Consider the following 12,863-nt stretch of genomic DNA (forward strand, 5'->3'; position numbering starts at 1 on the left):
TAGGTTTCGAATCGAATCAAGAAAAAAGAAAGCCGAATGTCGAATCAAATGTTGAATATCAAGTTCTCACAAAATTTGATGCTTACTAATTTGGGCAAGAAAATACGGTGCTGCGCATGCTCGGGAGTCTCCTAGCATTGCATAACAAGAAAGTAGCAAGGTATCAGTAACATAGGCACACAGAAAGCAAGACATATAGTACGGTCTACTGTTAATTAAAGGGAACGCCAAATTTGTATGCCAGCACTGATTACTGCTCAGTTGTAGTACAGTCAAACCCGGCTATATCGAACTCGCAAAAAACGCCTATCAGTTCGATATAGAGCATAATTCGATATAAGCCTGCTAAATAATTGGATGTCATAAAAGCACATACCATTTATAAAATCACTTTATTGACGAAACTAGCTTAGTTTCGCATAAATTAGTCCTGCATTTTCTTCTGCTTGGGCAATTTCGCTGCCTGCGACGCACGCACTTCCCCACGTTGTCTAAGGAGTCCGAGCAGCTGAGGCCGCAACCTTCCGCATTCGCGCTGAAGCACCGGACTAACGCGAGTGCACCAATCACTTCGGAGCATGTGGGCAAAGGACCGTAGCTGCTTTCCTCAACGTGCTTACTTTCATTTGTGCTCGGTACGATGTCGACGATGTAGTCTTCGTTTCGGTATCTACCGTCGTCGCGACACCATCATCTGCACTCACAAACTCGTCCACCGTTGATTCGAATGTCCCGGAAATTTTGACAGCTCGCTCCAAACTTCGGCAACACCGGCAACGGCTTCGTCGCATTCACCAGAATTTACAGTCATCACCGAGCACGCGGAAACCGGCACGTATGAAGAACGCCTCGTACACGGCCGTGTGTACGCGTCGGGCGCCATGGGCACCGTGTTGAGAGTCTGGCCACTTTAGCCCTAATCGTGCTGAGAGTGCTCCTCAGAATCTTGCACGCTGCGGGGATATTGCGTTTGACGCGATTTATGATTTCGATCTTCACGACAAAAGGCGAATTCTGCCGCTTCATCACTGCAACACTGCGGGAGAAGGCCCACAAGGCACAAACACGATAAACCAGAGAAGCAGCCAGACAACTCGCACTTTCGCTATCTTTCACTAAGAGCGCACAAGAGCCTCTGATTGGCTGTCTGAGCAAGCGCTGTAGGCGGGTCAGGATCATTTTTTGCTGGGTAGTGTCGATAGATAGTGATCTAAAGAAAGGAAGGACGCTTGATTCTGCAAACCCGTGAGGGAGCACGGTGAAGCGTCGTCAGGGGAGAGGGAGTGCGAAGTGAAAGATGATAGAGAAAGAGGGAGGATAATAGACTTCACTATGTGCGACAGGGGGAGTGTCGACGGCTCGCCCGAACAGCCAGAGGCAGCGCGGTCACGGTAGGGAGAGCGGTTGGATGGAGCCGCGCCGCCGGGTTTCCCCGCTACCACGAGGGAAAGCCAACTTCTGGGGGCACTTCTCCGCTGCTTGACATTCGATATATCGGGAGTCACTGCAATATTTGTTCGATGTAAGCGTAATTTTTGCTATATATACTCATTGTAACTATACCGTGACCAGAAATTGTTCGATGTATAGAATAATTCGATGTAAACGGGTTCGATATAGTCGGGTTCGACTGTATAGCCGAAACCCTCGACAACAAAATTTTCGCAACAAAATATTTTCATATCCCCGGCGAACGCCATAGGATTCAATGCATTTTGTACCTCTCGACAATGAAATGTTGCTGTACTACAATCCTGCATCAATGAAATTTGCCGGAAAGTAACCCCGCACATTACCTACTTACTTAAGGCTAGCAGGCTCCAAAATGTGCTCAAATGCGGTTGCTTTGCACTAAAGTTGTGTAAAGTACTACCACATTACATTGGTGCGGACGCCACCACTTTTGGTTACAAAAGCAACATTTCTTTTTTTAACGCCGCAGTGAGATGTCCGTCGAGTACCAGTACTCATTTTACAGGTAGTCGCGAATTTAACAACAGCAGGTACGATAGCTGTGCAAAAAGGGAAGATGACGTCAGTCGAACAGTGTCCGTACGTTGTCCACATCATTCAACATGGAGGCGATAACGATGTGGATGTCAAAAGGCCTGCGGCTCACACATGTTGCCAGATGACTTCAGGTTGTCCCAAGGACCAGTATAAAGTCAAGAGGCGACTTTGTAGTAATCTTTTTGAAAAAAAATCGACCTATAGTCCAGACTATACCTTAATGAATTACTGATGTTCTGTATCACTGAGTACAAATTGAGTTATCAGTTTAACAGTAGACATGTATTTTGCGGCAATATTTGATTTACTGCGTGAAAGTCTTGCTTTCAGTTTTTCTCCAAAATGCAAAAGGGCTATCCCAACTTTATGGCAGGGGGGTTACTGTAAGGCCAATCTGCGCAACTGACGAAAGGACAGCATCACGTGACTCTAGTGCCTGGCGCCGACAGTAAAGTGCAGGTGCCTTCTGCGCTGTTTCATTGTCAGGTTCAGCGTGACTTGCCACCTGTCAAAGACCCCGAAATCTGCAGGGTCACGGCAAGTTCGTGCGACACATGAACTTATGACAATATTCAATGTGCTATTCAATATGCCGCGGAGAAATTCGATATTTGCACATTTCAATTCAAGCTAAACTGCCCCCAAACCTTATGCACGCTCAGTTTTAAATTTGATCTATTTAGTACACACCGCAGGTTGAAATATGGTTCTTGCAGGGCAGGTGCACGCGAAAGCATACAAGATTAAAACATAAAAAGTATGTACGCAGATTCAGGAGCACTGTCACTGAGTAGGGAGTGGATAGGGCTCAGAGAAGTCCTTTGAAAAATTGTATCATGAAAAGGGAACTTACGGTGCCTGTACTGTATCAAAGTGGTTGTAATATGTCTACCTCGTGGACAGTGAGGTAGCAGTAGAGCTGATTTCCTACTGCACAACGAAACCTCATTAAAAAAAAAATGGTGCAGGGAGAAATGGACTCTCGCATGTTGTAACAAGCGACCAATTCATTGCAACAAGCGACCCGAAGTTTGCAATAAACGAAGAAAGTTGCAATAGCCAGGCGCTGCTCAAACATTGGAAGAAAGCATGCACAGAGAAGTTGGCAAAGCATGTGAAAAAGTATGCATCAATTAGAACCTACTGGGAACTATGCACACTGGGCCATTTCTGCCAAGTACAGGGCTACATTTATTTTGGGGACTGCAAGGGTCTCATATGCATTTCACAATTGTCGATTATCTTTAGCCAGCTTCGGCGCAGTAGAGCTGTGTTATGCAGTGAAGCGTACACAAAATATTGCGGTAGGGGCAATTGTCACGGAACACTATATGCGTCCCTTATACACGCGCTATAACAGCATCCCTCAGATACTCGCAACCAGGAAAAAAAATGAAACCTGCAGAATTTACTTTGACGTGATGTAAGTTTATCACCACTGTGAAAGCGCTTTTTAAGGGGGGACACGGGTTGTGGCGACCAAGAATCGCGAAAAAAACTCGATTTTTTTTCTTGCATTTTTGGAATGTACAGCTATTATTGCATCTATATTGTTAATTTCATACCGATAACATCAGTATTTTAGCCGCAGTGACACCTTATACGACATGTACTAGCTGAATTTCTGGCGGAACTTGCGCTAAAACGGCATATTTTCCGAAACGCGCGCCTGCTCTTCCACGTGTGCTAGCGCGGACATCTTGGTCTCATTTGAAAGAGGCGACTTTTCCCTTCAAATTCCCGCCAGAACGGGCCCCATTCAGCCATTGGCCACTTATAAAATGCACGGCAAAGAAAGGTACTAGAACGCCCTCCTATTCGTCACTCGGTGCACGTGACTTGAGCTTGCCTCCCGATTGGCGGAACTGCATGGCCATCGTCTGCTCCGTGCTTGGAGCCGCGCACTGAGGTGCGCCATCTTGCCCCAGTGTCAACGCGATATCTGAAACGGAACGCAAATTTCGAACGCGGCACAAGTTTGGTGCGCAAAAAGTGGGACGGACACTCATCGAAAACTTCAAAAAACGCTGCTCAACACTGCAAAACGCTCAGGACGCCACAACCTCAGCGACCGATGCCGAAATCGTCGATGCAGCAACGGCAGGCCTAACGACCGCATCGGCTGCTGCGGATACTGTGACAAGTCCGCCTGCCATTGACCCTTCGACCCAGCGCTAGCGTACGGCAAGATACGATCTACCGGCAACCCTCCAAGCGGGAGGAGGAGGAAGCGAAAGCCAAAGCAAAGCTATCGGAGTTGTCTTCCGCTCCAGCGACGGAGAGGAAACGCGAGTGTGGATGACAGTACGGACGATGCACTTCGCCCGCCTGATGGGACGGCGTTTACGATTGTGGATTTGAGTGCCGTGAACACTTTATTAACATTTGCGAACTGCAACATCTGCAGTGGTGCCTTATAAATCGTCCGAGACGAGCGGGAATACGGACTCGCTGTGAAGCTGCGTTTTATGTGCGCAAATTGTGGAGAGATTGCGTCGGTGTGGAGCTCGCCGCGCGTTCACAGTGCTGAACGAATGAAACCCTTTGCTGTGAACGTTTTGGCTACGCGTGCCATACAGGCAACGGAGAACCGACAGACCACGTTCAATGACGTTTGTCTCGTTGATGGGCATCAGCCGTCGGGCTCTTCACACGAAAACGTGCCAGAGCTACGTGAAGACGAAGTTGACGCCAGCGGCCGATCGCGCGGCGTGTAATCTGACGAGCGACTGCGCGCGGTCGGTTCGCGAACTTTACGCCGAACTGAACGTGGGTCATACTGGGAACATCGTTGTGTGCAAGGGCAAGGGCCTCAAAGGACATACTGAAACAACTATGTCTAAATCCGAGCGAGCAAAGTCGCACCCTCATGGCCGAGAAAGATAGGCGTCAAATGACAGCATCAGCCAAGAAATGCAAAGCATCAGAAAATTTGCGCCAGTCCCTCAAAAAGCGGCACACTGGGGCTGGGAGTCAGCAGGACTACATGCCTGGTGCCTACTGAGCTGTTACAGCTGTAAATTTGTAAATAAAGTAGGGTTTTGCACGTTTTCTCACTTTTCTCAAAACATGTTTTTGGGTCACTTCACTAGACTGTCGAAGTGATATCTCATGATCTAGGACAGCTAGAGCACTAATTCTTTCTTTAGCAGAAAGCCTAATATACATATTACAAAGTGCTGAGAGCAGAATTTCAAATTTGTGCGTATGTATATTTCCATTTTATGAATTTTCTTTTGGTGTGGTAGCCTTAGGTCAAGGAAAGAATTTTGATCACCTGCAGAATGGCTAATTAAAATTTCATTTGAAAACTTTTTGCAGCATTGCAGTTATTGCACATTATAGTATCTAGCTATGCAATAATATTCACTTTCTGCCGAGCAGTTTTTTTTCCATTGTCTCCGGAAACAATAGAGTGGCAGCACCGTCAATCTCCTGAACTAATGAACCTACAAGAAAGATTATTGCATATTTGAAATCAGCACGAAAAACTAAGTAAGCTTGTATATTTTCATCAGATTTGGCCATAAGATGCAGGTAATAATCTCCACAACCCATGTCCCCCCTTAATGTCACCTATGATTCACGTGTTATCCTATATACTCGCATCTGATATTCTGCATTTCTCTAATTGACTTGAGAGTGCTTGCCAAAGGCACTTCTTCAGAGCCTGTTTGTAAAGTGTTGTGTAGGTTCAAACCACTTTCATTTTTCTAATCGCACGGCAATGTGTCCAAGCCGGCGATCAAAAGCGAAAACAACTAAAAATGAAAAACTGTCAGAAAAATACAACCCCTGCCCACCGTTCGGCCGGCTTCCCTCGTGTGAGCTAGCTCCTCAGCAACTACACGGCCGGCCGCACCTCTACCCGTACCTCAAATTCATGCCGTAGGCACTGACCTTGACAACCCAGTGTCGCGTAGGCGGGTGGTAGCAAAGGTTGCGGAGCACCCGGTGCAAGCGGCCCGTGTTGAGTCGTGGTTCATCCACAAACAGCAACACCAGCAGGCAGGCCAGGGCCTCGTGGTCCAGCAGCTGCCGGCCACGAGCCTGCTGAGAGCTCGGCGGGCCTAGCGCACCACCACCAGAGGAGCCACCACCGGCACCTCCCCGGGAGGACAGTGCGTTCCACGTCCACTGGCCCCGGTGGTGCGGCACGGTGTGGATCGTGTAGCGGGTGCCCATGCGGCCCGCTGAAAATGAGAAAGACGAGGTACAGACACAGTCAGGAGGTTTGCTTGCATTTCCTTTCATGAAAACCCTGGACTCGCTACCTTCACGTCAAGAATAATATGTCCCACTGATAACACGCATGGCGTTACCAGACATGTTGAGTTAAAGAAAGGAAAGGCACGCAAGATATAGACCACTATTGTTGCGAGACAAAGATACTCCCCACAGGGTGTAAAGACTGCAGGCACGAGCCTCACAGCCTCACGGTGCCACTCACCTGCCGACCGGAGTATGCGTGAAAGAGCCGTGCCCCCGTGGGAGGAGAAGAAACGCTCCTGCATCTGCCGGTGACGGGCCTCAAGTTCCCGCCGCAGTGAGTGCGCCTCAGAGGCCAGCTCTGCCGGTAGCAGGGCCAGCAGAGAGTCATCCATGTCGGCCAGCACCTGCTGCCGCAGCCCTGGCGGCAGGGTCTGAATGAACGAGGCCGGGTCCACGGGTGCATCAGGGTTGCAGTTCTGTGCGGCGAGCCGCTGCTGCTCGGCACGCTGTTGTGCCAGCACCTGCAAAGGGCACACAGGTGATGTGGTGTTGGGTGCCACTGACTTCAGTAATTCATGCTTGCCAACAAAGGCTGCTTTACTGTCTATCAGGTCCCCTTTCCAGTACAGATAAGGAAAACAAGCATTGCCAGCTGTTATAACACTTGTCCTATGTGCTTCTTTTATTGTCTTTTGCACCGTTTGCATTGGTTCAAATTGGACGTTAACCTCCTTACTCAACTGTACACTTTGCCGTCGACTTCAAACCTTTTCCCAACAAAATCAACGAGTGCGGCCTCTAGTGACGGTAATTATGGTAACCAAAGAAGGGAGAGCCTCACCTCCTCCTGGATGCTGGGAGGCAAGGCAGCCAGGAACTCTGGATTGACCTCAGTGAAGGTGGCAGTGCCGTCGGCAGAGGAGGCTGCCGCCTGCTGTTGCTGTTGCTGCTGCTGCTGGGCGTGCGTGCGCAGCCGCTGAAGCCTCAGCTGCTCTGCTATCACCTCCTGCCGGATGTTCTCGGGCAGGGCGGCCAGGAAAGATGGGTCCACGCCCTCGGGAATCTCTACATCTGCAATGGCAGGGAAAAGCCACAACAAGCAAGAACCACAGATAAGGCCTCTCTTCATCCCAAAATTTTTGCACTGGAGACACACTTGAAGCAACCATGATGGCCCCATGCAGTTAATAGCACAGCCGACTTTCGTTAATTTGACCCTGATGGGACCGGTCCGACGGAATACAGTCAAACCTCGATATATCGAACACTCATACATTAAATTACTGCGTACGTCAAACACTTTCTATATAACCTGGAAAATCGCATGCATTTGTTTTTTAATTCAAACAGGGTTGGCCAAAGAATGGATATATCGAACTCTGCCACCCCAGACCATGTGCACTCTGTAGACAGGTGGCGAGCTTTCTCGCAACACCCTCGAAGATGGCAGTGGCGCAATGGACATTCCTGACTGCTACACACTATAACTGCACAATTCGATTGCGCCGAGAGCACCATTTGAACGTAGCGGCGTACACACGCGGTGGCATGGCTAGTTCAACGACGTCAATGACGCATTGCATTTGCCGTACTGACCCCTCCTCAGTGCCAAGCTCTGCTCCTGCCACGCCTAGTGAGGAATGGCAGTTTGCTTCGAAAAAAGAAGCACAACAGCACGGATTCACTGGGCCAATTCATAGATGCCTTGGCAGACGCCACTTAATCCTTTGTGACTGACACTGTTTCAAAATGCTTTGATTGACGGACATGGAGATAAATAGGTGTGGCTGAACAAGGAAATGCCACTGGAGCCAATGCTTAGGGGACTTGCCTTGGTCAGGGCAAAGATCAGTATTCTTGTTGAAACAATGCCTCTAGCAATATCATTCGTTCAACCCCTGGTTGACCACTTCAAGCCTCAATCTTCCCGTGAACTTCTGTTTCGTTTGGATTCTATCGAACAAATGTGATGAGCTTACGAAAACGTCTCAACATTAAAAAATATTTGCCAGACTTACAGTGCATTCTTTCACTTTGGCTTAATTCCCACACCACATCGATATTTTTCTATCCCCGGTGAAGGTCAAGAATGCATTGCTTGCCTTGCAAGGACAAAAGGCGCTTTTGGAATTGGCAAGTCAAAGCAGCAGACCGCATTTCCTTACAAGTCAGTATAATAAACAATGGTGCGAGACTATGACCGCATTCCGTTACAAGTCAGTATAATAAACAATGGTAACTAAGGAATGGTAACTAAATATAATAATGATAAACAACAACATACCACCCAAGATGCTTGCGTATTCGTTGGATACAGAAGGCCCGGCTGCATCAGCAGCACGTTGTACTGGGGGCGGCTGTGCTGGCACAGGAACTCCGGCTTCCCTGCACAGCAGTGAAGGTAGGATAGTTTTCGTAGTGTGAAAGTGCAATGAAAGTGCAATGAAAGCGCGTGCAATGATTACTAAACGTTGCTACTTTCATTAGTTCTTTCAAATCTAAGGTATCACCTCGACTTGCCCTAGTGTAAATGTAGCACCTCAAAGGCACATACCGTATTTACTGAATTATAATTCACACCTTTTTCCTGAAGGATTAACTAAAATAAGACGAGTGTGCCAGAATGATGTACAAAATCAAATCTTCCAAGAGATAGCATCCAACTCCTGCCTCCCAATCTCAAAGGCTGTGCTTCAATGTACGGCAGATGCCAGAAGTTTTCCAAAACAACCATAGCTGGCGTCCATTTATCGCCGGTATTTCAGTTGGTATTTTTTTAAGTGGGAAAACTGAGGTGTGCGTAATAGTCAAGGGCACTGCATTTTCCATTCCTCTGGAGAAGAAATGAGTGTGCATTATAATCGAGGACACATGAAAATTGCGTCAGTACACTCATACGAACCTGATACTTCAGTGCCGACAAAACGCACAGCTACAGTAACTCCTGGGGGAGCTACAAGATTAAGAAACCGTCAACGCTGTACTTGTGACAGTCTGCCGCTGTCACAAGTACAGCAAGTACAACACAAGCCCCAACTCACACTTCCTCGGCTGGCTGTTGCGATCCCTCGGAGCCAACGTCCTCCACAATGGCAGCCGCTTCCCTTGTGTCTGCACATAATAAAAAAAAAATGACGTTAAACAAATGCAGGAATATGATGTAAATGAGCCTTTGCTGCTAAAAATTTTGATTTATAGTCTCATCCCAAGAAATTGGACCATACCAAACTGCAGCTACTGCTTCGCACATACAAAGAAGCCTACAAACTACATATATCAAAGAAGGCACCACAACGCAATGCCGATATGCATGTCCCAAAGGACCACCAGCTCAGGTACTCATACGTGCAATTTGAGGAGAGAAGCATTGAAGCCAGTGTCTCGAAACGAAAAGAAAAAAAAAAAATAAAGAAACATTTTTGAAAAGAATGAATACTTAACCGAAACATTATTATTTTGTTTCAGAATGAAAGCAAAATATCTTTTATTAGTTTTCGGTTCAAGGTGAAAGTTGGCAATATGAAACAACCAATGTCGGGCAACGTCAGCGTTAGCGTATATTTCAGGCAGGAATAGTGCGAGCGATAGCTGGTCGAGTGCTCAATTAAATCTAATCTCCTCCTCCACTTTCCTCCTCGTGCCCTCATTCAGTCTTTCCTCCTGCGTCCGCTTTCATCTTTCGCCTGTGCTTGTTCGCTCGGTTAAGAAGTGCAACACCGCACAGAGGCACAGAGGCACACCAACGCTCAACGCAGGAATGCGCACCCGAGAGCTGCGCTCTAAAGCACCCTGGTCGAAGCAGTCAGTGGCCCGGCCAGTGACTACTGGATTGACTAGGCTTCATTAGTTAACATTTTGAGGAGGCACCGGCACCATGGCCCGCCACCAGCTGCCAATGCATCAAAACAAATATGTCGCTCTTTCTGCTCAACCTGGTGGCTGAATTAATCTGTTAATTCGCCTAATTATTGTATGAGGGACAACCAGTGTCAGCCGGCATCACGAAGCTGTCCGAGTAATCGGGCACGTCAGAATTATCGGTTGGCGACTACATGCGCCAAGGCACAGAAAGACCGTGCACCTCCTCACCTGGAGATGCAGTGTCCCTGTCTCCTTCGTCTGTGCTGAGGTTCTGGCCATCTGCAATAAAAGCATCTGAAAGTAGTAGACATAAGAGTTGACAGTTACCAAGACAAAATATAAAAAATCACAAAGTAATACCGATAATTCCCTTCCGATTGCCAGAACCACACAGTAATGCTGCCAGATCCAGAGATTTCCCTACATCTAGGAATCTCAGAAATTGGACATTGTGCCTGTCTTCTCGCAACGCCCTAACTTGGTCAATGGCCCTTCAATAAAAAGCACAATTGTTGCGAAGCTTCGTGTGTAAACTTGCCCCCTCACACATTTCACACCTTTAATACTAATTGCTTCACAGCTATGCAGACAACGGGACAGTATTTTTTGCTATCCCCATAATAGATGGAAGACATGGTCTGTGGCAATGAAATATAAGCAATGGAGGCAAAGCGTGCAAAAGTAAGAGCACTCCAGAAAGAAAAATCCCCACATTCTCATTTGTTCAAGCTTGACCTGAGAAAGAAAAAACGAATTTCTTATTTATAACAGCAGAATAAGGCTAAATACACTGCCGAGTGCAAAACTTCCTTATTTTCCCGCTTTTCTCTTGTGCATTTGGGCAGACGAGAACTTACCACAAGTGGAAGCTAGCTACGCTGATTCAGTATTTGTTCTGAGGAACTGAAAACCCTGTCCAAAGCAGCCAGAACAATTCGTGCAGTAACACAAAGGCAGAAGCTCCATCCCTGTAACTTTGCCTTCAGTGCCACAGAAGGTTGTCTGCAGGTTCAGACGCTCCGAAGACGAAACACAGAAAGGACAAAGAAAAGAAAAATGGGCTCGGTGGGCACACCTTCAAACTCCTCAGAGGGCACAGCTGCGCCCGAGGTAGTGGTGGTGGTCGTGGTTGGCTCTGAAGTGTCCATGGGGCACGGCTGGCTTGCAGCTGCGAAGAGGCCGCCCGCACAGCTGCTCGACTGCTGGAGGGCGCTTGCCACAGCCGAGAGTGCCGTGCTGCCCAAACCCTCCAGCCAACTCATGGGCGGAGCACCTGGATGGGAGCACCGGGTAAATATGATAAAAACCCCTGGACGACAATGCTTGCGTAATGTCATGTAATGGCTTGCAATGTAAGCACGGTGTTCTCGTGTGGCGACATAAACTGAGCAGCAAATTCCACCCCGCTCACCCGGTGGCATTGAGGTTGCAGGTTCGGCCGTCATGGACAGCGCAGGTCCCAGCACCCGCTCCACGATTGAAGCTGCCAGGCGTTCCGTGCCAGCCAGGGATGACTCGCTTGCCCCTGCAAGCAATGTACAGCTTGTGCCTCAACACATTTCCAACTGCAAAATCCGGCAACATAATATGATGCCATGTTTAGTGCACCCTGAGAACACCCATCACACGAGGGCCTTTGGTTGGCAACTAATTATTAACGCTTACACAACACAAAATGACAAGTGCCTGATGTGGTTGTAGCCATTCACTAGCACTGCTTGGGCACCACAGCAAATGACAGCAGTGCTAATGGAGCTAGGCGCATCCATGAGCCATCGGGAGGGCTGAAAAAAATAGAATGGTTCGCTGCATGCTGCCGCGAAGCGGTGCCTCCTTTCTGCTGCTGCCTGCTCGATTCGCTGAATGCACTCACCGGTTCTCATAATCTTACAATGTTTCAATTAACAAAGGTGACCTGTGCAGGCAAGCAATCCTGCCAGAGGCATTACTCGTTTGATATCTACAAAGCATCCGATAATTATGTCTTATGAAGGATTAGCCCAAACAGACACTGTGACAAAGGCGACCCACCTGGCTCAGATGCCAATGGTTCTTGGTCGGGTGGTGGCCTCGCTGCCAGTCGTGCAGACACTGTCGAAGGCTCGCTCACTGCCGCCGTTGCCACCGTCACGGAGGTCTGCTGCGGCTGTGACACGGGAGCAGCATATGCAGAGAGGGACGAAGCCGCAGCCATCACCTCGTCCAAGTCGGCTGGTGGAATGTTCCGGCTGCTGGTCGTGGCTGTTGTCGTCGTCGAAGAGGCGCCTGTTGTTGATGGCCATGGCCCCAACAGCATCATGGTGCGCTCACTGTCTTGATTGTGGTTGCTGTCTTCTGCTTGGGCACCGACCGCAGTGGCCGTCGTCGAGGTGGTGCTGGTGGTAACAGGTGCTGCAGACGATGTCGTTGCCACTGCCGGTTGCGCCTCCTGCAGCTTGCACCGCTTCTCCCGCCGCTCGGCTAGTTCTTCGTCTCGATGCCTCTCCAGAACTTCCAGGATGGCCGGCTTCAGGCCTGCATGCACGGATTTCAGCTTGTGGTGAGATAAGTGCAGTCAATGCAATACAAGCTTGGAAATTCAAGTACATAAAGTTAAAATAGAGAAAGGCACTGCAATCGTTAAACCAATGTTGTTATGGCTGGTTGGTTTTAGTACCCCAAAAGTGCCAATTAATTCAGCCGAGCAAAAATAATGGAAGCATGACACAGTTGAATGAGCGTGGCTAAAGGGTCAGTATAGTACAGTCGCCGACCGATCTTGTCAAAAAAATAGCCAGAAA

At 48.4% G+C, this 12,863-nt stretch overlaps 1 protein-coding gene across 6 annotated transcripts in view; it reads right to left on the bottom strand.

The window, feature by feature from the left end:
- The window catches only part of HUWE1 (HECT, UBA and WWE domain containing E3 ubiquitin protein ligase 1), a 177,029-nt gene that overhangs the window by 29,233 nt on the left and 134,933 nt on the right, over window positions 1-12,863 (bottom strand). For 5 of the 6 annotated variants that reach the window (XM_055069222.2, XM_055069223.2, XM_055069225.2 and 2 more), the window contains 9 exons: window positions 12,115-12,597; window positions 11,495-11,608; window positions 11,159-11,356; window positions 10,312-10,377; window positions 9,264-9,333; window positions 8,507-8,607; window positions 7,064-7,293; window positions 6,461-6,743; window positions 5,911-6,203 (listed from right to left, as the gene is read on the bottom strand). In XM_055069222.2, coding sequence (XP_054925197.1) covers window positions 5,911-6,203; window positions 6,461-6,743; window positions 7,064-7,293; window positions 8,507-8,607; window positions 9,264-9,333; window positions 10,312-10,377; window positions 11,159-11,356; window positions 11,495-11,608; window positions 12,115-12,597 — 1,838 coding nt within the window. The remainder of the gene's footprint in view (window positions 1-5,910; window positions 6,204-6,460; window positions 6,744-7,063; window positions 7,294-8,506; window positions 8,608-9,263; window positions 9,334-10,311; window positions 10,378-11,158; window positions 11,357-11,494; window positions 11,609-12,114; window positions 12,598-12,863) is intronic. The other variant, XM_055069224.2, reaches the window with a different exon arrangement.

This window comes from Dermacentor andersoni, chromosome 9 (genome assembly GCF_023375885.2).
Source record: "Dermacentor andersoni chromosome 9, qqDerAnde1_hic_scaffold, whole genome shotgun sequence".
Lineage (NCBI taxonomy): Eukaryota > Metazoa > Arthropoda > Arachnida > Ixodida > Ixodidae > Dermacentor > Dermacentor andersoni.